Genomic DNA, 24,639 nt, shown 5'->3' with positions numbered 1-24,639 from the left:
GATCATGAAAACCTGGGAACAAGCCACTGAACAAAACACTAGTCTGTTGGACGAGGCCTTGGCGGCAGGGTCCTTATAGTTAGAGAGACCATCAGTAACCTGAGGGTCATAAGATTGATCCCTGCAACAGATAATGTATCTATCAACAGCCACAAGTCCTGCTGAAATGCCTTGAGCAAGATACTGAACCCCCATCTGTGTGTTCGTTATAAGTCACTCTAGATAACACCATTACCTAGAGGCATAAATCCCATCCCTGATCCCACCTACCCCAGGAGAGGCTCCACAGCCACGGCGGTAGGCTTGTCCAGCCCTCTGATGAGCGGCCGCTGTGCCGAGCCGCCCAGCAGGCCCACGTTAACGGAACCGTTCTTCATATCGGTCCAGAAGAGGAGCTGGTGGATCCAGTCCACTGCCAGGCCCGTCACTGAACCTTGACCTTTCAGCACCAACACGGGCTCCTGGGGCTTCCCATCCATGGAGACCCTGGGGAACATCCAGGGGTGAAAGGGTTTAAAATACTGTACATAACATATGCCTTTTGACAGACACTTTTTATTCATCAAAATCCTACGTCTGGCAATGTTAGTGCCTTGCTATAGCCTGATATTCAGACTGAATGGCCATTTTGTTGCCACTTCATTATTCAGCCCGAGATTGCCTCCATGTTAGCCATTTTCTGTGTGGGGGGGTTGATTTCCCCCGAACCAATCACTAGTGACTGACGTATCTGAACCAATCACTAGTGACCGACGTATCTGAACTAATCACTAGTGACCGACGTATCTGAACCAATCACTAGTGACCGACCTATCTGAACTAATCACTAGTGACCGACGTATCTGAACCAATCACTAGTGACCGACGTATCTGAACTAATCACTAGTGACCGACGTATCTGAACCAATCACTAGTGACCGACGTATCTGAACTAATCACTAGTGACCGACGTATCTGAACCAATCACTAGTGGCCGACGTTTCTGAACCAATCACTAGTGACTGACGTATCTGAACCAATCACTAGTGACCGACGTATCCGGCCGCTCTGGCGTTACTTCAGTCACATGATGCTGCAGCCAGTTAGCCTCTACATCCATGGTTAGCAGCCATTTACCAACTGCACCAAGAATGTTGGTCGATTTTGACAAAAATATTGTTTGGGGGGGTGATTTCAACAAATCTATTCTGCCGAAACACCAATGAAATCCGTTGCATGAACGGTTCAAACTTTAGTCCCGCCCACAAAGGCGCTGATTGGCTCGATTGTTTCTCAGAGTGAGAACAAGCCGCTGACGAGGGAAAGGCCAGACTCTGAATCGGGCGGGACGCGATTCAGGAGTCTGGAACCAGGCTAGCCTTGCTCTACCCTTTGAGCTGCACTGGGAAAGGAACCTCTGACCCTGGTAGTGTTCGTTTCAGGGCTCTACTTACTGAGCTACACAGGGCCATGTGTGGTCAAATACAGAGCCACGCTTTTGTCTTGATTCATTCATATGATAAAACATTTGAATTTGTCATTTAATTCATTGCTAGAGATAGGCCTGCATCTTTAGTATTTTGGCGGGGTTAATTCTTGGTAGACAGCAGCACATGGAAGGGTTAAATTAGATTAATTACAAGTTTAAAATATAGCTTTCGGGTCTGTCTGACAACTCAAACTGCTTTCCCACAGTAAGACATTTTTTCTCTTCCTCATTTTCTCTTTGAATACACAACCTGTAACTCAAAACCACACTCTCTCTTCCTCTATGGTTTCATGTTCTGCACCATTTTTATTTCCCTTACTTTTGCTTTTGTTATACTATTTTTCTCCTTTGTGTGTATTTTTTCTTTCAGTATTTAATCATTGTGTTTTTAACACTGTGGTTCTGTGTTCCATCACTGCACAAATTAATAGTTGATAATAACTGTCTTTATAGTCAATGAATGAGGTGTCAAGTTACTGGGAAAGGTCGATTACAGACAACCTTAACATACCATTAACTAAACATTGTCTATAGCAGTGGGTGGCAACAGGCCTCCCATAACTTCTACATTTGTATTTGTAAGTCCTTTGTTCCCTGTAAAGCACAAACCCACAGGTTGAATGTGCTTTCAAGCTCGTTTTATTTGTCCCTGTAGAGAAATTCTGTTTGCAGAGTCGGTGACCATGGCGTTGCACGCACACATGCACACACATACATAAAACCACACAAAGAAATAAACTTGACATGAGTAAATATAAACCCCATGGTCAAATTCTTATCTCTATTGAAGTTATAACCACCAGTGTGTAAACTGTCTTCTTTTGTAATTGTGGAAAGCTTCTATTGCTCACACATAGTGATACTGAAGTTCCCTAAGTGTTTGAGTGCAACTACTCTGAACCAGAGCTTCCCATACTTTTTCATGTCGGTGCCCTCCAAATAGATAATCCTGAACCCCCATTCTTACGATTTTGTCCAGAGACCCCTATCTCAGGAGGTTTTAATTGGAAGACCGGATTTGGTACAGATCTATCCTCTCTTCTCACTGGTCTACCTTCAAATGCAATAACAGTGAAATTAAATTATTCCTCATTTCTCTGTGGGACCCTGGGAACCCCTGAAGGACCCCACATTGGGAGCTACTGTCCTAAACATTTTTCAGTTATTTTCACATGCATAGTGTTTTAACTTTATGTCACCTATTATATTCTTATAGGCAGCACTTCACAGATGAAATGCACTTACACACACATACACACACACAGCCTCCCTCTTAGTGACTAGCCCCTGACCATCAAAGTTCTTCATATTTAAATTACAGGTTGGTGAGAACTTCTTAACTAGACAAACAAGTTTTCCAGAGGGGTGCGACTGCAAATACAGTAGACAGTATAATAGGCAGTTCAAAGAGATGGAGCAAAGTCCTCCTCCTGTGGTTTTAAAATACACAGAAAACACCAGAAACAAGGAGCCTATCCTCCTTCCCTCAAAGTCCTCATTAAATTGACTTAGCCTTCAACATCATGACCATGTCAACAAAGAACTTCTTGTAATTAGGCCAGGCGGATCTCGAAGGACTGTACTACCGGGTCTGAGGTAAAACAAAAAAGTTAGCAACAGCTATTGTCTGGCGGAGTTCAGCTATTCTGACTCGGCCTATTCGCCGTGCACACTGAGGATCTGGGGAACGCCTTCTCTTGCACACCGGCTTTTTCAAAACGTTGGTTTGTTTTGTCCGTCCCATTTTTGTGATGGAAAATTGGTCAGAAAAAACAAACTTAGTCCCGTAAACAGTTTCGGTCCTCTGACCTTTGTCAAGACGTTCAAAAAGACAGCATGATGGAAAAATTGGGCCATGCTATTTTCTACTGAGGCACTGCCTTTAAATTCTGTAGGCCTTCAATTCAGTTTTGGTTTGGACGACGGCACACAAAGACTGAATTGGCAACATGCCCTTGGGGACAAAAACATAAAATATACTTCACAAAAACTGAAATGATTAAGGCTTTTCTGCATGTTTGCATATAAGAAACAGAAGTATTTTTTCTAAGTTTCTTAATGACTCTTCAGCTGCACTGCTCATCGCAATGAAACTTTGCAAAAAACACTTTGTCATGTCTGAATCACTTATAAATTGACTGTTTGTGGAATACAGTCACATGCGTACTGTTGATGGCACTGTTTGGAAAGTCTGCAACATGATGGGATCTGTCTTTGATCATCAGTCTTTGCATAACTCCTATTGAGTCCGAACATCTTGCCGAGTTTTAGTGTCATTTGTGTTACTGGTCGTCATTTTGAGTTTTTTTACTCTTTCTTTTTTGGGGTGAGAAATTTTTATAAGCACTCTCTGGGTTTTTTGTCTCACCTGCCAGTTTGCATTTCATTTCTTCTCTCTTTTTCAACAGTTCAAATAAGCTAAAGCTGCAGTAAGCAGAAGAATTTTATGTAAAAATGCTCCTGTCTTATTAGCGTAAATCATGAAATGGGGCTGCAGTAGAGAAGAGCGTCCCATTCCCTCTAATTAAGAGACAATAGATTCGTCCTATTTGCCGAAATGAGATTCTGATGTTGGGTGTGGTCACTGGTGGGAAATCCTAAGCGTGAAATCCAAGCTGTATCCTAAACAGTGAGCAGTGAGCAGCGCTGCGTCCAGAGAAAGCTGGACTCTCCAACGTTAGATCTTTTCCTCTCTCATCTCTTTGGTTTCCTTTGGTATAAAGCATCACAGACTGGTGGTAAACGTCTGTGTGCAGTTCAGTGACGTCTCATTACAGGATTTCTAGGTATTGAAATGCAAATCGTTTTCAAACATTTACCTCTCATTGCCATTTGGAGTCGCTAATGTGAAAAAGTTGCCTAATGCAGCTTTAACCTAGAGCAGGAGCCACAAATGGCATCCATTTGGCTTTGGTATATAAAAAAGAGGTGTCTAATGGAATCAGCTGCTACAGTCCCAACTCTATTCTTTTACCTAAATATAGAGCCTTGTCCTTTCTGGGCAAAGTAGAGTGTGCGGTTGGGAGCGAAGGCAGCCATGGGCCCTGGTCCTGGCACATGTGTGGCCAGCTCCCTGTACTCAGCACCAGTGATGCTGATCCATCGCATGCCTTCAGAACTGCTGAAAACCAGCTGGGCCAAATCTCCTGGAAAACACATATAACCGAGATGTCACTGGGTCCGGTATCCATCATTCCACACATATCATATACCGTATTTCCTCTAATATTGGCCCGGGCCTTTATTTACCTCAACTGCAGAGGGTACCAGGCCTTTATTGGAAGCAGGCTTATATTAGAGACAGGCCTTTATTTCTAATTCCCTCTGTTTGATAAGTATATTTGCTCATATTTTAGTACGAAGCCTCCTTGTTTTCTGATCTGCTTCTGTTGGGGTACGTTAGGTAGCCGTTTTTTGTTACTGCAATGCATTACGATAATTACGGTAATCGACGACGGCATGCTCCAGAGACTTCCGCCGGCCGAGCCGTCTTGTGGCACTTGTACGTTACTACAAACTACAGTTACATTATATAACAGGCAGCAGGAGTTTACCGGTATCCACCGTTGTTTTTTCCTTTGTTTTTTTCCCCAGCCTGTATTTGAGACCGGCCTTTATTTGTTCGTGTCAACCACGGCCCCGGCCATTATCGGAGACCCAGCTTTTAATTGACTACCGGCCACTATTAGAGGAAATACGGTAACTCCTATGGGGGAAAGAAGTTGTGATTAATGGTTAACAGTACAAAGCACCGGCCGGTGCTCAAGTGAGTTGACTAAGAGGTTTTGCATGAACAAACACCTTGAGAAAATCTTTTTCTCTAGCCTTCCAGTCCTCTGGGATAAATACACGGGCCTTACTTTACACTCTGAAACTTCTTGAGAATTACTCCTAGAGTTCAAAGGCTTTATAACATGCACCTGTCCAGTGGATTACTGGATAGCAGCTGGTTAATATCATGTTGTTTTTATCCATGTTGGTGTCCTGTGTGTTCTCTCGATGTCCATACTATAAATTTTTTATGAATATAGCCGTGGCTTAATGAGTTAATATTGAAATTAAAAACTCTGAAAATGTAACCATGAATTAAAGACCATAACACTTCACTAGAGCCCAAAAAGAATGAATTCAGATGGAATTCAGATTTTAGTTCATTTTAGTTCAAATTAGGGCTGGACAATAATTCAATATTATCGTTTATCGTCTTTAAGTGGGATTATATTGTGATGATATGGTGATTTTGGGATATCGAGACGCACAATTCTGCTGTCTGAACTGATGAGAACAAGCTAATTTTATTTAGAAACTCAGACAAAATGAAGTATGGTAGGAATATTATGTGAGAATTTCAGTTTAGTTTGACATCACACCAAAAATTACCATTCGGTTCAATATGATGAACATTAATTTGATTATTTAACGTGATTTCGCTTATGTGAGCCATATCGTCATATATATCGATATCGAAAAAACTTGTTTCAGTATTTTTCAGTCAAGGCAGCAGTTTTGTTTTAAGGCGTTAAGGCCGTGACTGTACAGCGCTGTGGGAAACCCTGCTACACCTGTACTGTGTCAGCTGCTGGTCGCCAGGATTATTTGTCGCTCACCTTTGGCCTTGCACTCCCCGGTACTCGGGCTCATCTGGTAGCCCCGGTGGCATTCGCAGGTCAGGCTGCCGTTGATGTGAACACACAGCTGATCACACACATCACTCTCCAGGCATCTGTCGATTTCTGGATGAAAGAAAAGGCAGATGGAGAAGAGACTCGCAGACGTTTCCCTTCGTACAGCCGGGACATGTATTTCAATGACATGGAAGTCCAATTCCCATCTCCCATCTCAACGTGAGTGATGGTTCGTCAGACTCGGGACAGAGCTGATCGGTGATGTCATTTAAGCCCCTTTCCCTTTCCTGATTGGCTTTATTTTGATCATCTATATCCATTGATCTTCAAGTCGCATTGAGAGGTTTAATCGTTTAATGTGTTGATCCCAAAGTTGCACTGGCATGAGTGACGGTTTGACAGACTCGGGACAGAGTTTTGTGTATATCTATACAGAATATATTTCTACACTCACCCAACACTTTATTAGGAACACCTGTACACCTGCTTATTCATGCAATTATCCATTCAGCCAATCACGTGGCAGCAGTGCAATGCATAAGATCATGCAGATACAGGTCAGCGGCTTCAGTTCATGTTCACATCAAACATCAGAATGGGGAAAAAATGTGATCTCAGTGACTTTTTTTTTGACTGTGGCGTGGCTGTTGGTGCCAGATGGGCTGGTTTCAGTATTTCTGAAACTGCTGATCTCCTGGGATTTTCACACACAACAGTCTCTAGAGGTTACACAGAATGGTGCAAAAAACAAAAAACATCCAGTGAGCGGCAGTTCTGCGGACGGAAAAGCCTTGTTGATGAGAGAGGTCAGAGGAGAATGGCCAGACTGGTACGAGCTGACAGAAAGGCAACAGTAACTCAGATAACCTCTTTACAGCTGTGGTGAGCAGAAAAGCATCCCAGAATGCAACACGTCCAACCTGGAGGCGGATGTCACTTTGGCAGCCGGTTGACACTGAGCTGAAAGCTGATACCTACCCAGTAGGTATTATTGTTCCTAATAAAGTGCTCAGTGAGTGTATATCTTATATCTATTTAAATGTAACTGTAACCTGTAGACCTGTAGTCAGACCTGCAGTCTATTTATGGTTTGCACATTTTTGGGTTTTAAAAAGGATTAAAAAAAATTGACTTTTTGTCATACTTGACTTCATTCAGATTTTGTTCAAAATATTGTTGAACTATGAACCCAGTATTGTGTATCAAATCAAACTGAATGTGTGGTTACATCCCTAGTCATTGGTATTCCCCCCAAACATTAATTATGGTCATTTTGTGCTATAGGGCAGTAAAAAATGTACTTATTGGTAAGGTAAATCCAAACATTTACCGGTAAAAACATTTTTCTTTTTTTAGTTTACCAGCCCATGGCAGGTGAGTCAGAGTTCATTCTGGACACCGGCTCTGTCTCACCTTCACACCGGCTGTCCCCGACCAGCCTCATGTTGCCGGGACAGTCGCAGAGGAAACCCAGCGGCTGGTCCACACACAGATGGGAGCAGCCGCCGTTGTTCACCAGACACTCGTTCTGATCTGCAAGAGCAAACATTACACCATCAGCAGTTTTACATGGAGACGCACCCAGAACACATGTGAAGATGCTTTTGTTACGTACGCAGAATGTTTACTTTAACTTTACATTGACTGAACAAACAGCCGGGTCATCAGATTACTTGGTTTGGGTTACAAATCAGCATTATGCAAATGACTCATGAACTGTGCAATGTTTGTCTAGGTAAATAAGATGTGCTTCTTTACCAAAGACATGTGGTTGAAAGCATTATGAATTGGCAGGTGATAAAGCGGCATTATGCAAAGTGATACTTCTCATGAAGTATCACTTGAGCATCTGAATTGGACAGAATCTCTAAATTTTTCAAATGTGTGCACCACCGAACTGAAAGCATTCATTTAGCTTCTGTACTTCCATACAACATATGTAGTAAAAACAATATTATTACCAGGGGGAAATTACATCAAATATCTAGGCTATTAATAATAATTATTATTATGATGTTATTATTATTAATAGCCTTGAAATTTGATCTTACATCCATCTGTGGATGGTGAGGTTTTTGACCAAGAGGAGAATCTATGATTCTCGTCTGCCTTGGGCAGTGAGATCTGACGTAAATATCGGATCAAGAGTAGAATCAGGAAGGACAGGGGAAAAGAAAATTAAAGAAAAACATATGGGTTCACTCACAATGTGCATCTAAAAGTGGGAGTATTTTTTGTGTTCCTTTATCTTTCTATTTTACTTGATTTGATTCTTTTAATGCAATGCATCTTGCTTGTTCTTTTATATGAATTTTATCTTTTTATCTGTCTCTTATCTGCCTTTTATTGATGTAAAGCACTTTGAGCTGCATGTTGTGTATGAAAGGTGCTATACAAATAAAGGTTATTATTATTATTATTATTACTACTATTCAAGTATTGGAGGAAAAATGGCCATTTGGTGTAATTTGCTCATTCCTGCTATTTCCAGGAAAATTGGATGATTGTGGAAAAGGGAACACACTCATAGCACTACAGCTATGATTATTTTTGTTTTTTACTGTCCTACCACTAGTAGATTATAGGTTTATAAGTTTAAAAGTTTGCACAGTTGTGATTGATATTTGATACCGTGGAAAATATCGCAATATTCGGCCAAGGAGGCGTTTCAGAGAAATCCTTCAGAGCGTGTCTGTGGGTCGGAGGAATGAGAGAGGAGAGACGAGTGTGTGTGTGTGTGTGTGTGTGTGTGTGTGAAAGTGGTTTCCAAGAGGGATTTAGTGGATTGAGCTCAATATATCTTTATCCATATTTGACATGAAGCAAATCCCATTCATACTGGTTATTTCCTATTATTTTATACTATATAATACGAGGAAATGTGAGATGAGCGCGTGCGCAAAAACGCATTCCAAGAATTCCATGCAGTAAATTCACGATGATTGAAGAATCCTGTCATGTTTTTTAAATACCTTACAGTTCGTTAGCGTTTATCATTTAACTGCTCAGTTCGTTACTTAAGTGCTTTCGGCGATGCGTCTGTAATATATAATCAAGGAATGGCTAAGCCTACTTTTCCCCCTGTATATATTGTTTGATTTTAGAAATAAAAATGGACACACTGATTTGATTGTGATGTATTTATTCCAAAGATAAAGTTTTATGGTATGATGTTTTATTTCCTTTGTACATTATGTTATTAGGATGCAGAGATCAGCGGTAATATTGCTGCGTCTCAGTTTACCGATGCTCTTTTCCCTTGGTCTGACATTATCACTGCAATGTAGCCCAGTGAGCAACACGGATCTCACTGCAAAGCCACATACAACTTCAACGCATGGCATATGGTTTATTTTTAATATTGTGACCTATTTATTATGTGCTCAGTTCATTATTGATTCAAAGGGAAAAACAACGAAATCGTTAATTGCAATTATTTCTGAGACAGTAATCGTCATTACAAATTTTCATGATCGCCACAGCCCTAGTCACAATATAAATAATAATAATGCAAGTAAAAAGCATTCAGACTGTCGAGATGTTCAGTTACTGTTTCAGTAAAATCTTGAATGGGCAAGACACGAGATTAATCAACTAGAGTTTTTAAAGAATGGTGCCATAACCCAAAAAAAAAACATCCAGTCAGCAAAAACAGCTTGTTGATGAGAAAGGTTAGAAAAGAATGGCAAGACTGACTCAAGCTAACAGCAGCTCAGGACAACAGTGGGGTGCAGGAGAGCTTCTCAGGACAACAGTGGGGTGCAGGAGAGCTTCTCAGGACAACAGTGGGGTGCAGGAGAGCTTCTCAGGACAAGAGTGGGGTGCAGGAGAGCTTCTCAGGACAACAGTGGGGTGCAGGAGAGCTTCTCAGGACAACAGTGGGGTGCAGGAGAGCTTCTCAGGACAAGAGTGGGGTGCAGGAGAGCTTCTCAGGACAAGAGTGGGGTGCAGGAGAGCTTCTCAGGACAAGAGTGGGGTGCAGGAGAGCTTCTCAGGACAAGAGTGGGGTGCAGGAGAGCTTCTCAGGACAAGAGTGGGGTGCAGGAGAGCTTCTCAGGACAACAGTGGGGTGCAGGAGAGCTTCTCAGGACAGCAGTGAGGTGCAGGAGAGCTTCTCAGGACAAGAGTGGGGTGCAGGAGAGCTTCTCAGGACAAGAGTGGGGTGCAGGAGAGCTTCTCAGGACAAGAGTGGGGTGCAGGAGAGCTTCTCAGGACAACAGTGGGGTGCAGGAGAGCTTCTCAGGACAAGAGTGGGGTGCAGGAGAGCTTCTCAGGACAAGAGTGGGGTGCAGGAGAGCTTCTCAGGACAAGAGTGGGGTGCAGGAGAGCTTCTCAGGACAAGAGTGGGGTGCAGGAGAGCTTCTCAGGACAAGAGTGGGGTGCAGGAGAGCTTCTCAGGACAACAGTGGGGTGCAGGAGAGCTTCTCAGGACAAGAGTGGGGTGCAGGAGAGCTTCTCAGGACAAGAGTGGGGTGCAGGAGAGCTTCTCAGGACAAGAGTGGGGTGCAGGAGAGCTTCTCAGGACAAGAGTGGGGTGCAGGAGAGCTTCTCAGGACAAGAGTGGGGTGCAGGAGAGCTTCTCAGGACAACAGTGGGGTGCAGGAGAGCTTCTCAGGACAGCAGTGAGGTGCAGGAGAGCTTCTCAGGACAAGAGTGGGGTGCAGGAGAGCTTCTCAGGACAACAGTGGGGTGCAGGAGAGCTTCTCAGGACAAGAGTGGGGTGCAGGAGAGCTTCTCAGGACAACAGTGGGGTGCAGGAGAGCTTCTCAGGACAAGAGTGGGGTGCAGGAGAGCTTCTCAGGACAAGAGTGGGGTGCAGGAGAGCTTCTCAGGACAAGAGTGGGGTGCAGGAGAGCTTCTCAGGACAAGAGTGGGGTGCAGGAGAGCTTCTCAGGACAAGAGTGGGGTGCAGGAGAGCTTCTCAGGACAACAGTGAGGTGCAGGAGAGCTTCTCAGGACAAGAGTGGGGTGCAGGAGAGCTTCTCAGGACAACAGTGGGGTGCAGGAGAGCTTCTCAGGACAACAGTGGGGTGCAGGAGAGCTTCTCAGGACAGACTGGGTGCAGCAGCAGCAGACTGTGCCGGGACCCGGTTCTGTCAGCCAGCAGCAACATGAAGCCACAGCGCCACATGATAACCAAAACTGGAGATTTAGCCGGCTTCACTACACCCAACACTGTGATCCGTCCAACCGGTCACACAAAGCTGGACGCTCTGCTGTGGGCGCACTCACATGACAGAAGCGGGGATTTGTAACAAATAGCCAATCACATAAGATAAGATAAGATAAGATAAGATAGCACTTTATTGATCACCTTGGGGAAATTCAGGTGCCACACATATATATCAGGTGCCACATGCAACACAGACACACCCTGAGCAGCAGACTTAATATGAGGTCAGAATGAAATTGATCCCCGTGGGGAAATGAGGTCATTACAGCACCAAATGTAACATGACTCAGCGGGGAAAATGAAATATCAAATAAGCACACAATTGTTTTCGCTGCCTGTCATTGAGACACAGCGTTCATTCTTCTCATTGATACAATACTGTGTCACAATGAGGCTGTGAAAAGACTTCATGTTCACAAAGTGGCCTCATGTTGCCCGGGGCTGGCTGATGGAATATGAGTAAATTGATCACTGTCCGGAATCCTATGAAAAAATTAGTAGGCCTCACTTTCATTCACTATTGATAACTATGGCCAACTAATGTAAGCTACCTGCTGCTTGTTAGAAGCCAATGGCCTGGAAATGCCACAAACATGTATTATATCTGATGTAGCCTAATAAATATTATATCTCTGATATAATAAACCAGCAGGGAAAGCCAAGCAGTTCCACCGGTCTGTAAACACAGTCTAACCTTCTTACTGTTAATTCAGTAGTTTCCCCCTGTTCAGTTCTTTTTATTACTGGTTACTTTAATCTGAATTAAATGTTTTTGTTCACATCAGGATCCTGTAGGAACGGTGACTCAGTTTTTTCCAGAGAGCTGATTGGTGAAGAGACGGGCCTTTAATCCGTTCTGATCCGACAGCCTGACCCATAAATTGAATCCTTTGCTGGATTCGATCTTTATGTTTTGATATTGAACAGATTGAGTTGTGGAGTCAGGTACACTTCAGGTACATGCTCAGGACGGTCCTGCCTCTCTGAAAGAAGTCGGCATGTTTTGGGGGTTTATCTCCCTTGTAGTGAGCTATAAATTGAGCATTGAGAAATTGGGAAAACAAAAGTAAATTGCTGAATACTGTTGATGGAAGTCGTGTCCATACCTGAACAGGTTGACACAGAAACCCCACAGATGATTTATTAGAAGGAGGGATTATAACACAATTGTCAAAAACTTCCACAACACATTGATGGTAAGCAAAAGGAGACATATTGTGTGCCCCAATGTTTCTGTCCCGTTGCTTTTGGGTGAAAATGTTGGATCACCAAACTGTGAACTTTTCAGGGAAAAGCGGCCATGTTTTTATCTTGACCACCACGACATTTAAAGTTTATCCAGTGAGGTTTTCAAAAGGTTTCATAAGAACCAAAGGTCGCATCATTTTCTCAATTTACAGAAGAGTATTCAATCCCTCAACTGAAGTTAAAACATAACAATCACTAAAATTGGAGTTACGAGGTTTTCACATGACAGAAGTGATATGTAATCTCACAAATATAATCACTACAATCACTACATTAAGAGGCTGAATAACTGTTGATCATATGTTCCCTTGCATCACATTTCAGATGAGCCAGTTTGCTAGCAAGCTGGCTTACAAAGCTACAGAGAGAATTCAGTATCCAATGTTGATTTATTCATTTATTCATTAATTTACTGAAAAACTATATGCATAGGAAAGGCGTTATTAAAACCCCTTTCTTCTCATATAATGTGACATTGCCCCTAAATCTGATTCAGATACACAGATCCTGATGTTTCTTTTATTTTTTTAGTCACTAGTTTTAACTATGCCTCCGCCCTGAGCAAATACACTGGATACAATGATTGTACTTCATCAAACACACTTGACTTTGTGTCTGTTTATGTGCTAAAGGAGCATGAGGAATGTGAACATGTGTTTTGTTTGCAGACGTGTGCAGGTGGAGCATGCTGTCCGTCTCACCTGGACCACTGTCACTGTCAGGACAGTAAGTGAAACTGTTACTGTAGCACAACATGACCAGAATACAAAAAAGAAGGAATTCCACTATTATTATTGTTATTATTATTATAAAAAACAAAGCTTGACTCTTGACTATGTTGCACGGATATTACGTACCTCTGGAATATATCTATGGACTTATCCGAATCTGCATTTATTATTTGCTTTTATTTGCACCGTCTCTATAGTTTTATATTATTTACATTACTTTTACTTTTATTTACTTTAATACTTTTCTTTTATTAGCTTCCTGTACCTGATTTGCTTGGCACTGTTCCACCAGTTGCTGCTGTGGCACCTGAACTTCTTACCTTATCTTATCTTATCTTATCTTATGTTAAGCTGTATCTTTTTAATCATTTTTAACTTATTTAGTCATTTTAAACAAAATAATTCAACATTCAATTTAATTATAGATTAAAGCTGGAATCTGGGACTTTTTTCTAGTAATAAATAGTTATTTTATCCGTCTGGACTGTGTCAGGTTACACAACACCAGCTGGCAGTATTACCAGTTGGAGATGCTCTGTATAGATCACTACTGAAAGTTACTGTCAAGTCTCAGTATTTACACCAAAAGTTACAATCATTGAAAGTCAAATGAGGTGGGAACGGTTTACTGCTGAGCCACACCAGCTGCTGCACCTTCTCTGATAATATAATTGATTATTGACAGATTATTAAAAGATTATCTTCCCTGAATGGAAGAGTCACCGCTCTCAGAACGGCCAGAGAAGGAAGTACAAAATGAATAGCGGTCAATACGGGATTTCACAAAATCACAAACCATCTCAATTTGAAGCCGTTATCAGTCTATATTATCTCATTTCTATAAGGAGTCTGTCCATAGAAGATAGAAATTTGCCAAATTAATTTGATAGATACCTTTTTTTTTTTTTAACTGTAAACTTTATTTTCTTATCCTATGAGTGACGTGTGTTGAAACTGATTCACCTGACATGGCTAATCAGCGCTGTTTAGCCACACTGCTACTGAAGCTATAGGTTGAAATAAAATCTAGATATAAAATTGAGAAACAAGCCGTCATGTGAATAATGGAATTTGGGAATATTTGTGCTCAGCTCGTACCAGAACCTTGAAAAAAGACAGATGCTGCAGAATCACATAAAGTAGGATTTTAGCCATTTTACAGCTTGTTTGTGTGTAGGGGGCGCGAGTCATCACCCATTTCTGAAGGAACGATGGAAGAGACAGGGAGCAGCGAATCTTCTGAATCTGTTCAGGCAAGATAATCTCTGATAATACTCATGTAGTTGTTTGGTTGTAGTCTGAACATCATTTCAAATACCTTTCAAGTACAGCAGAGGTGAGACAAAGCAGGGAAATCGGCGATATCCCGGATTTCAGCTTTAAAACCACAAGTTACACTTCTACACACTGCTCCGCTGTGTCTGTCCATCTGTGTTCAATTCAGTTCATTTTCAATGGGAGCTGTCTGTTGTCCGGACAGGACTGATGACGCTCCGGCTGTCAGATTTCCTTCTGTTTTGATGGACAGAAAGTTCAGTTGAACTTTTTCTGGACGGACGGATTCGTCAGCGTCCGGTCAGCCAATCAGAGGCGTTCCTACGTTTGTTTTGGTGAAACTAGCGGCGAACACAGAGACGACGGTCCGACCAAAACAAAGATAAAACAGAGAAAGTCTGGTGTAACGTTGGGATGACTGGAGGATTTCCAGCTCAGTTTCTTATTTATATTGTAGAGTCCGTTTCTTCTTTTCTCTTTTTGGCTGGAAGGCAACAGGGGGCCAGCCCTATAAACGCAAATGTCTGTTACTCACTGACTGACTGACTGACTGACTGACTGACTGACTGACTGAGTGATGAAGTTACACCATTGGTCGGCCGTGGCACGTGGCACATCATAGGATCACAGAGCCAGAAATTTAAGTTTCGTTTTCTCCGCCATCTTGTTTCTCCGCTGAGATGGGAGCCTGTTTCTCCCACACAGTTAGCAGGCTGACCAATATCATGCATGTAAGCTGGAGCTAACTGAAGCTAAAGTAGAATCTATACAGTTATATCATATCGCCGTTTATTTCGATGCATATGCGCGAGCTCAGTCCACCTGACAGCCCTCTGCTCTGTCGGCGGAGAGAGAGACACAGACGAGCATGGAGGTTTCGGTGCACCGAGGGCTTCCTGCCGACGCTTCCCGGAGTTTCCCGGGGGCACGGTTCCGGCCGGTGCCGATAGCTGGGCGCCGATTTGTTCCCGGTGATCCGGCCGAGATTTCGGCGGGGGTCCCGACGCCGATGCGTCACCGGGTGTCCGGCGAACTGCGTTTTCGGCACCGATGGGTACCAGAGCGACGGGGCTTGGATCGGGAGGATCAATGCGGGCCGTTTGTCGGCCGTGGCACGTGGCACACCCATACACGGTCCAGCCATATACTAGGTTTTGACCCAGTCTTGTTTCTAAGCAGCTCCGTTATGAGCAAAGCTTCCTGTTCTTCTGCCTCGCCGCCATGTTGACGCTCCAAACAAACCAACAGACACAAATCTATCCGTCAGTAATTCTGTCTGTTTTCTGAGGGATGAGTGTGGTCGCCGCCTCAGACTTCTGTCCTAACACTGTTGTTCCCCATCATTGCTAACTCCTCTTGAAACAGCCTGTATATCTGTAGGGGATTGATACGTTTGCTGATCAATACCGATGACTCAGTGATTACTCTGCCAGCTGCTGAGGTTTTCCAGCTCGTACTCTGAAACAACAAGGATGCGTGTGTGTGTGTGTGTGTGTGTGTGTATGGATGCTGGAAGCTTTCTGTGACGCCTTTCTGCCGCCCTCTGCTGGCCAACAGGCAAAACAACAGCAAGGCACGTCATAGGGATGCTCAATATTGATAAACACATCGCAAGCACGTTACACTTTGTTATGAATATTCTGATATGAATTTGGAATACATGAGGATGCAGTTTTCATGAGGTGAAGAGGAACCAGATCAGAGGCAATCAGAAGTAGAGACATGACAGAGGGATACTTGATATTTAATAAAAGGCAAATATTGTCAAACTGATATGTCGATGTAACCCTAATTATTATCACTATATTACAATTTAAATGCTTTTTCATTGGAAGGTGCAGCAGTAGCACATCAGTGGACTTCTCCCCTGTGAAACTCACCACAGTCGTCCTCGTCGCTGCCGTCGGAGCAGTCGGCCGCGCGGTCGCACCTCCAGGCCTGAGGGACGCACTGTCCGTCTCCGCACCGGAACTCCGCCGCCACGCAGGCGGGGGGCGGGGCCGGAGCGCACGCGTCTCCGCCCTCGTCCCGCCCGTCGGGACAGTCCCGCCGCCCGTCGCACAGCTTGTCCCGGGGCAGGCAGGCGGCGGACGGCCCGCAGAGGAAGGAGCCGGCGGTGCAGTTCCGACAGGAAGCCTCGTCGCTGCCGTCGCCGCAGTCGTCGGCGCCGTCGCAACGGAAACGCAGAGAGACGCAGCGTCTGCTGCGGCAGGCGAACTCGTCCTTCTTACACCGCAGGACACCTGGGAGGAGACAGGTGGAGCGGGGGTTACACCAACAGGCGCGTCAGGTTTATTTGTACAGCCTGGAATCACAGTTACAGTCTCACAGCGGGCTTCACAGCGCCCACATTATGAACACAACAAGTGAAAACAACACCACCTGACCTTTGACCCTCACTGAGAACAAGAAAAACTCCCATGGAAACCTCAGTGATGGAAACTTTGTGTCAGGCATTAGAGAGAGAGGGATCAGACGTGTGATGGGTGTCGAAACAGAGATTAACAAAATGGAAGATAAACAAAACATACAGAAAAAACAGAATAACAATGCAGGTGTGAACATCTGGATCTGGTAATATATCAGTTAGGCCGATAGTAGCCCGTTATTAAATATGAAATATCAGCCAGTCATGGTATAAACGAGGTTCCTCCCTGACCACAACAGAGGAAAAACAGACTGGAAAAACTGACATCACATTTGATTTATTCATTTAATTCTTCAGTTATGTTTTTGTTAATGAATTCTTCATTTAAAAAGGCAGTAATGTCTCCCAGAGTTTCTCTACCATTGAATAGGTGTGGTGGGTCTCTCTGCCTTAAAGAGCTGCTGACACTAAAAGAATTTCATCAGTCTGGTTTCAGTGGAGAGTTTTAGTGTCCCATGATGCTCTGAATGCTGTTTCAGAGGCTTTTCCACCCTGATGAGAAGAAAACACTGAACACAAAATTAAAGATGTTGAATATCGGCACATCGGTTGAGGGAGGACAGAGTGTCTCTCAGATTTTCCTGGCCAGGACTCAAAAAAAAAAAACCACCTTCAGGTCTCAAGCTGCCAGTTTTCCGACCCAGCAAGACTGGACTCACACTTTGCAATATGTTTAAACGATCACATCCAATCATTTTAAAGCACTTTATCCTTCTGGGTTTTCCGCTGTGAACCTTCATGCAGATTATCATGTGCAGTAGAGAAAATCCCTCTGGAATTTAACACCAGAGTCTCCAGTGACCTACATTAGATTAGGAGAGGAAAATCTGCAGAGGCATTTTCCAACACAGAGCAGAAATGAGCAGCAGCCCGTCAAATCATTAATACAGCTATATGTAGGAGAATATATACTTGTAATCCTAATCTAAGAATTAGGTTAAAGGTGAGCTTCTCCTACAAGATTTCTTATATACACATTTTTTTTACAGTTCTCTGAGAAAGCTGATGGGAAAAATTATAATTCAGGATTTTTGGTTTTGTGTGGGACGGCTTGGCTGGTTATTCAAAATATATGCAGTTTTATTCTCTTTCATTAATTTTAATTCAAGTCAGGCAAGTTTATTGTACATTTGATCTTATTGTTAGTTACTGCTTTACTGTTTTGTAAGACACTTCAACCTGTTTAAATTGCACTGGAAAACTGTTCAAAAATACTACAAAAATACAATAAAACTACACTTCTACTACTACTACTACTAATAATAATTTATATCAGTGTACCAGGGCTGAAGAGTCCAATGCACCACATTCTTCTGAAAAAAACTACATAAATACAAATTAATTACATAATTCCAAATAAATATGTAAGAAGTTGTTATCATGCACTGTGTATCCAGGCTGCACAGCACAGTAAGCCTCGTGGTAAAGATGGCGTCCTGTAAGCAAACACCTGGATGATAAAGTGGAGTCTGAGGCTGTGGCAGAGCGGCAGGTTGTGACCCGGCTTACCGCAGCGTCCCTGCGCCTCGTCCGAGCCGTCCAGACAGTCCGGCACGCCGTCGCACAGCGAGCCGCCGGACACACAGCCGCCATCTTGACACCGGAACCCCCGGCACGCCGCCGCGCCCGCTGGAAACAAGACAGACTCTGTTAGAGACGCTGCTCTTCTGTTCTGATAACAGTAAATATCAGACTGCACACACTCCGGCGGCCATATTGGAGGTACACAGCTGCGACTGGGCAATGATTCGATATTATTATTTATTGTCTTTTGATGGAATACTGATACCGAGTTATCGTGACGCACAATTCTGTTCTCTGAAGGAACGATAAAAAGCAAAAATTAAAATCTCTCCCAAAATGAGGTTTGAAACAAAGTAGCAAATATTATTAATTTGTAAATAAGAAATTTGAGTTTTGTCATACTTTAGAACATCAAACTGATTATTCAAGATTTGTAATTTTGCATATATTAGCAGATATCGTTATATATTGATACTGAAATAAATTCTTATGATTATCATGATATTCATTTTGTCCATGTCATCTTGAGACTTGGCTGTCTCAACAGAATTCAACAGATATTTTGTAAAGCTGCAGACAAACAACATATAGAAATGTACATGAGCAAAACTACAATCAACAATAACAAAAAGTAAGTTTACAGCAGCAGACCAGCAGCACCGAGGCACCAGTCTGCCTCAAACTCCCTCTATCAGTTTAAACTCCATTATACAATATGACAAATATGACAATAACTGCAGGTAACAGGGCAAACAGATAACAATATTAGACGACTGAGGCTCTGAACCACAGAGACTTTAGACTTTGACACTGCTGTATCGGCGACTCGCTCCTCAAAATAACACTGATGATGATACTGTAGATACTGGGAAACTCCCAACCAATCATCTGGTCAGGACGGTCCCGTCAGCAGGAGACAAACAGCTCTGTGATTGGTTTAGATGGAGCACAAAATGCTCAATTGAAGCCATCAACCAGAGGCAATCCTTAGTGAGCGATCACACCTGCAGCTGGTTTTCTTTGGTCTGAACCAGAAAGGAAAAGTTGACTCTGTTGCATTTTTGTATTTGGTTTGTTTAGGTTCACACTGACCAATTACAGGGCTTCTAAACAAAAGTCACATGACTCAAAAGTATCTTGTTTATTGGACAGAGTTTTGGTGACCTGTCGTCCTGCAGGTTAGAGGTTTTGGCGGCGAAACAAATCCTTAAACCAAGCGCTCCTCGGCCCAGATACTGAGGAGGTTAGTTAGCCTCTAACTCATGAGGAAGACCAACATGGCCCCGGCCCGTGCTGGACGAGTTTTTCAAATGGTGCAAAGACTCACACCTGATCCTCAACACAAACAAAACAAAAGAAATGCACATCGATTTCAGGAGTAAAAGCCCATCATCACAACCCACAGTCATCAATGGTGAATTAATCCAAGTTAGGGCTGGACAATAATTCAATATTATCATTTATCGTCTTTCAGTGGAATCATATCGTGATGATATGAAGATATTTTAATATCGTGACACACATTTCTGCTGTCTAAATTGATGATGACAAGCAAATTTTACTTAAAAACTCTCATAAAATGAGGTATGGTAGGAATATTATTTGAAAATTTCAGTTTTGTTTGACATCACACCTAACATTACCATTCGGTTCAATGAGATGAACATTAATTTGATTATTTAACGTGATTTTGCATACATGAACCATATCGTGATATATATTGATATCGAGAAAAATCCTTATGATTATCATGATATTGATTTCAACCATATCGTCCAGCCCTAATCCAAGTTGTTGAGGAATAGAAATATTTAGGTGTCTTCACTGACAACAAATTGAAATGGGACGAGCACACAGCGTACATCCACAAGAAGAGCCAACAGCACCTATACTTTTTAAGAAAGTTGGCTTCGTTTGATACGGACCGCTCCATTTTAACACTTTTTTTTTACAAATCCTTCATTGAGAGGATTTTAACGTTCTGTATGATCTGTTGGTTTGGAAATACGACTGTAGCCCAGAAAAACATGCTATATAAAACTGTGTCAGTAAAAAACATTGTCAGTAAAATTCTCTAAAATCGATAAACTCCCATCATGCTCACGACCCCCTCTCTATCCCGAACCTGAACTGCAGTTCCTCCCCTCGGGACGACGCCTCCAGGCCCCCCCCGCTCTAAAAGCAACCGGTCAAGAAACTCTTTCATCCCATCTGTAATTGCTCTATATAATGCACACTCATGAATTACACACAGCACACATGCACTCAACCAACTGGACAATACTGTAAGACCGGCTGACTGCTGCTGGGCCTTGCAGCTTACAATGAAATAGATTATCCATGGTATTTCCTGCCTACTGAATATCTTGTACCGAATTATTTTTGCGTGGTATCGTTGTTGGTGATGTATTTATTGTGTATTGTGTTACTAATGATGTGTCTGTATGCTGTGCACTCTACCGCAAAGATAATTTCCCCCTGGGGATAATAAAATTCATCTAATCTTATCTAATTTCACCTCTTCTTGACTCTCAGTTTGCCCTCGCTTCATTTTGTTCTGCTCGGCTTTCCAAGCATGAGGAACTGCTGACTATTAGATGTCAACATCCGTCTCCTTCTACCCATAATCCCTTGCATTTCGGGGGTGGTTTCCTGTAGCTGGCTGGATTAACGAACCACATCACAGTTCTCTTGTTAGAGGACTGAGACTCTCGGTGCCGTTATTTGGTGCCACCAGAGTTCAAAGGTCATCGTTCTCACCTGGAGAAACCAACCAACTAAAAGGAGGAAACACTCAAGAGTTTGAATAAACCAATCAGAACTCTTCTTTAATGGATTTGTCCACAGTTTTACAGATTGTGGCTAAAAAGTAAGAGTTTGCGTGTGATGCAAAATAAAACGAGGGGAAAAACGTTCTGGTGACAACACTGTACTCACAACAGCCGAGTTCATCTGATCCGTCGTCACAGTCCGGACGGCCGTCACACACCCTGAGCCTGGAGACACACCGCCCACCGCTGCACCTGAACTCCAGCTGGTCCCTGCAGGCCGGCAGAGAGTGACCTGCAGCGCCTGAGACCAGAGGGTGAACAGCTGATTAATATGAGGTCAGCTGTCAGTTTCTTTGTCATTTCAGTCAGCATCAAACAAACTGCACAGTGACATCCTGCTCATCTGTGTGACATGCAGGGTTTGACTGAGATATCGAGACGATATTGGCCTTTTATTAGATATCAGATATCGATCAGTCATGTTGTCCACCTCTCATATGATGGAGCTGCTGACACTAAAGGAATTTCATCAGTCTGGGTTTCAGTGGAGAGTTTTAGTGTCCCATGATGCTCTAAAAGCTGTTTCAGAGGCTTTTCCACCCTGATGAGAAAAAAATTCTAGGGGAAATACTGAATACTTGGATTTTTGGGACATAAAGATGATCAAACACGAAAACACATGATCAATTGTAGTGTCTAAGATGCATATAACTATTTTACTAAGAATTGTACTGACAAAATTAACCTTTTCATTGCAGTTTTGCTCTCTTTGTGTATGTTTGGAAGATTGCAGCACCTGACAATTTTGGTCTTTAGATCAGCAAACCTCCCAGACATGAACTGCATTCCAATAAAATCAAAGTGGTTTTCTCATTGATCAGATATTGTTTAATAATTTGATATGTTACATGCGTTTCTTTGACTTTATCTTGGAAAATAATGGATTTGGACACAAAAAATGTCAAAATCTTTAAAATGCCAATTCTTGCTTGATCATTGCTCCCCGTCACAGGTGTGACCAAGTCAACTTTGCTCGAGTCCCAAGTCAGTCTCAAGTCTTGAGGCACAAGTCTCAAGTCAAATCTCAAGTCTAAATGTAGATTACCAAGTCAAGTCCAAGTCATTAATGTCAAGTCTCAAGTCTAAATGTAGAACAGCAAGTCAAGTCAGAACAAATCAAGAGTCCAGTATCAATTTAATATCTTAAAGAAAACTAAATATCTTGGACTTTTCAATGCAATATGGTTTTAATAGGATAAAAACTTGGTAAGAGCATCATGAGTTTAATTTCTATAATCAGTTTCAACTTCAATAAATTCAATCATTCCATACAAATTCAGAAAACAGAATTTAAATTCAGTCGTCTGCTGGAACAAATCTCATCACTTTCAATCTAAGTCATTTACACAAACACAAGATCTCAAGTCAAGACTTTAGAAACCTTTTCAAGTCGTCAAAATACAAGTCAGGGTCAAGTCCCAAGTCACCAGAACCCAAGTCAAGTCTCAAGTCTTCTCTTCATGCATCAAGTCAAGTCTGAAGCTATTACAATTGTGATTCAAGTCTGACTCAAGTCCAAGTCATGTGACTCGAGTCTCCACCTCTGCTCCCCATTATTATGATAAAACCAGATCAAATGTGGACTCACTGGACTGAGATGTGGAGAATAAAACACCTTATTATAATCAACTGGCACCCATATTGATACAGATCATGTCAAACTGCACTGTGGGAGTTGAGGTTTTACAGTATGGCTTTTATTTCCTTTACTGAGACACACTGCACTTTAATATGAAATACTTTTGGAAATACTTTTGGAAATACTTTTGGTTGGAAACACTTAACAGCTTCACAATTGACATTTTTCATGCCATAAACTTGTATATCTACGTTTTATAACATTTTATAAAACATAAAACCATGATGTAGCCTAATAATTCAACAATAAAATACACATGGGAGTCACCTTCTGCCTTCTAGAGTAGGTCTTCCTCATTCATCTGTCATTTTTAGTGCATTTTGCCGGAACTACAGATGTCTTTTTGCAGCTTTCTTATTATTTGTTGCCTTAGTGACAGATTCATGCAGATATTTCAACAAGAAATAATCCGATATTAGGTTCAGATTGAATCACCCTGGCTTTGCGTGCATGATATGTGTGCATAAGACATACAGCACTATCGAAAAGGAGTTATTAACAGTCGAAATATGAAACTAACTGGTGGAAGCGGTTAGATCTCATTCAAACTGCTGGCAGCCTGTAACGGGCTGACTGTCTGCAAACTGCCGCGCGCTTCTTCAGCAAATAACACCAAAGTTTCACTGTATATAGTTTAAAAATAGATTTACTTATAGAGCGTGTCTTACCCCAAATATTATGAGAGACTAGCAAGGGAATGAGCAGAAATAAGCCTCCAAGGTGTCCCATGCTCGATGTCCTCCACAGCTGCACGGCGCGGAAATATGACGCAAGAGTCTGTGTTTCTGTCAACTCCGAGCCGCTCGAGCTGCTCCAACACGAATTTCATACTGTGATGCGCTTTGAATTTGACAAGATTTTTGTCTCGATAGCTTCATTTAATACCCACAAAACTAAATTCTCCCCCAAATGTAAAGTCTTTTAAATTGAATTTACGTCGTTAAATCTGACATTTGTAAATAAGAAAAAAAATACTGCTATATTCAATTATTAGTTATTTGCTGACTGAAGGTGAATTTTTAAAAAAAGGTGATTTTTGCCATTTTTCCTCTTCTCCCATATTGTTTTGTATCGTAGTGAACTAGCTTTTCCACTGATGTCTGAATTTTTGTAATTATTGAATATTTTAAATAAATATGATTATGTTTAATGTTGAGTAGCCTATTGGGCCCATTTCAGCTGGTAAATTATGTTGTTTCTTCTAATTTTACACACACACACACACATTAGATCATGTTGGACAGCAGCACACATGGCGTCCAGGTGTGACTTTACCTGCTTTTAAAGGTCACAGTGACTTTGAAACATGAACCATACGCTGCCATTGCTTTTTCTGAAGTTATCTGGTACTAGATATTAGACATTATATATGCATGACAAATTGTCCTAAAATTGATAGCAGTGATGTTCAGCCTGCAGCCAGGTGTGACTGTAGTCAACCTGTTAATCAGCTGTTTATCGGGTATATTTAGTTAGACTGACGCAGGACCTTAGAGTTGTAACACAGCAGACACGTGATATCCAGTGGATTGTGTTAATAATGTATGATGAAGAATCAACAAGTACATTCATGTTTAACTGTGACCTGAAGTATTGCTGGAGGATGTGATCAGGTACAAACAAGCAGAATAACTGGAGAAAAATGATGTCTCTCTAAAAATGAATGGGATGTTAACGCCTTAAAAACCTCTGAACCC

At 42.2% G+C, this 24,639-nt stretch overlaps 1 protein-coding gene across 1 annotated transcript in view; it reads right to left on the bottom strand.

The window, feature by feature from the left end:
* LOC139921491 (low-density lipoprotein receptor-like) overlaps positions 1-23,677 on the bottom strand; it is a 33,882-nt gene extending 10,205 nt beyond the window's left edge. Inside the window, exons 1-8 of the mRNA XM_071911743.2 lie at positions 23,611-23,677; positions 21,401-21,544; positions 18,458-18,577; positions 16,401-16,763; positions 7,507-7,626; positions 6,076-6,201; positions 4,443-4,614; positions 271-486 (exon numbers count right to left, since the gene is read on the bottom strand). Of these exons, the coding sequence (XP_071767844.2) occupies positions 271-486; positions 4,443-4,614; positions 6,076-6,201; positions 7,507-7,626; positions 16,401-16,763; positions 18,458-18,577; positions 21,401-21,544; positions 23,611-23,671 (1,322 nt within the window). The 5' untranslated portion in view covers positions 23,672-23,677. The remainder of the gene's footprint in view (positions 1-270; positions 487-4,442; positions 4,615-6,075; positions 6,202-7,506; positions 7,627-16,400; positions 16,764-18,457; positions 18,578-21,400; positions 21,545-23,610) is intronic.
* Between the last annotated feature and the right edge of the window lie 962 nt (positions 23,678-24,639).

This window comes from Centroberyx gerrardi, chromosome 9 (genome assembly GCF_048128805.1).
Source record: "Centroberyx gerrardi isolate f3 chromosome 9, fCenGer3.hap1.cur.20231027, whole genome shotgun sequence".
Lineage (NCBI taxonomy): Eukaryota > Metazoa > Chordata > Actinopteri > Beryciformes > Berycidae > Centroberyx > Centroberyx gerrardi.
Note: the sequence above shows the minus strand (reverse complement) of the source record. Positions and strands in the feature narration are given on the sequence as shown.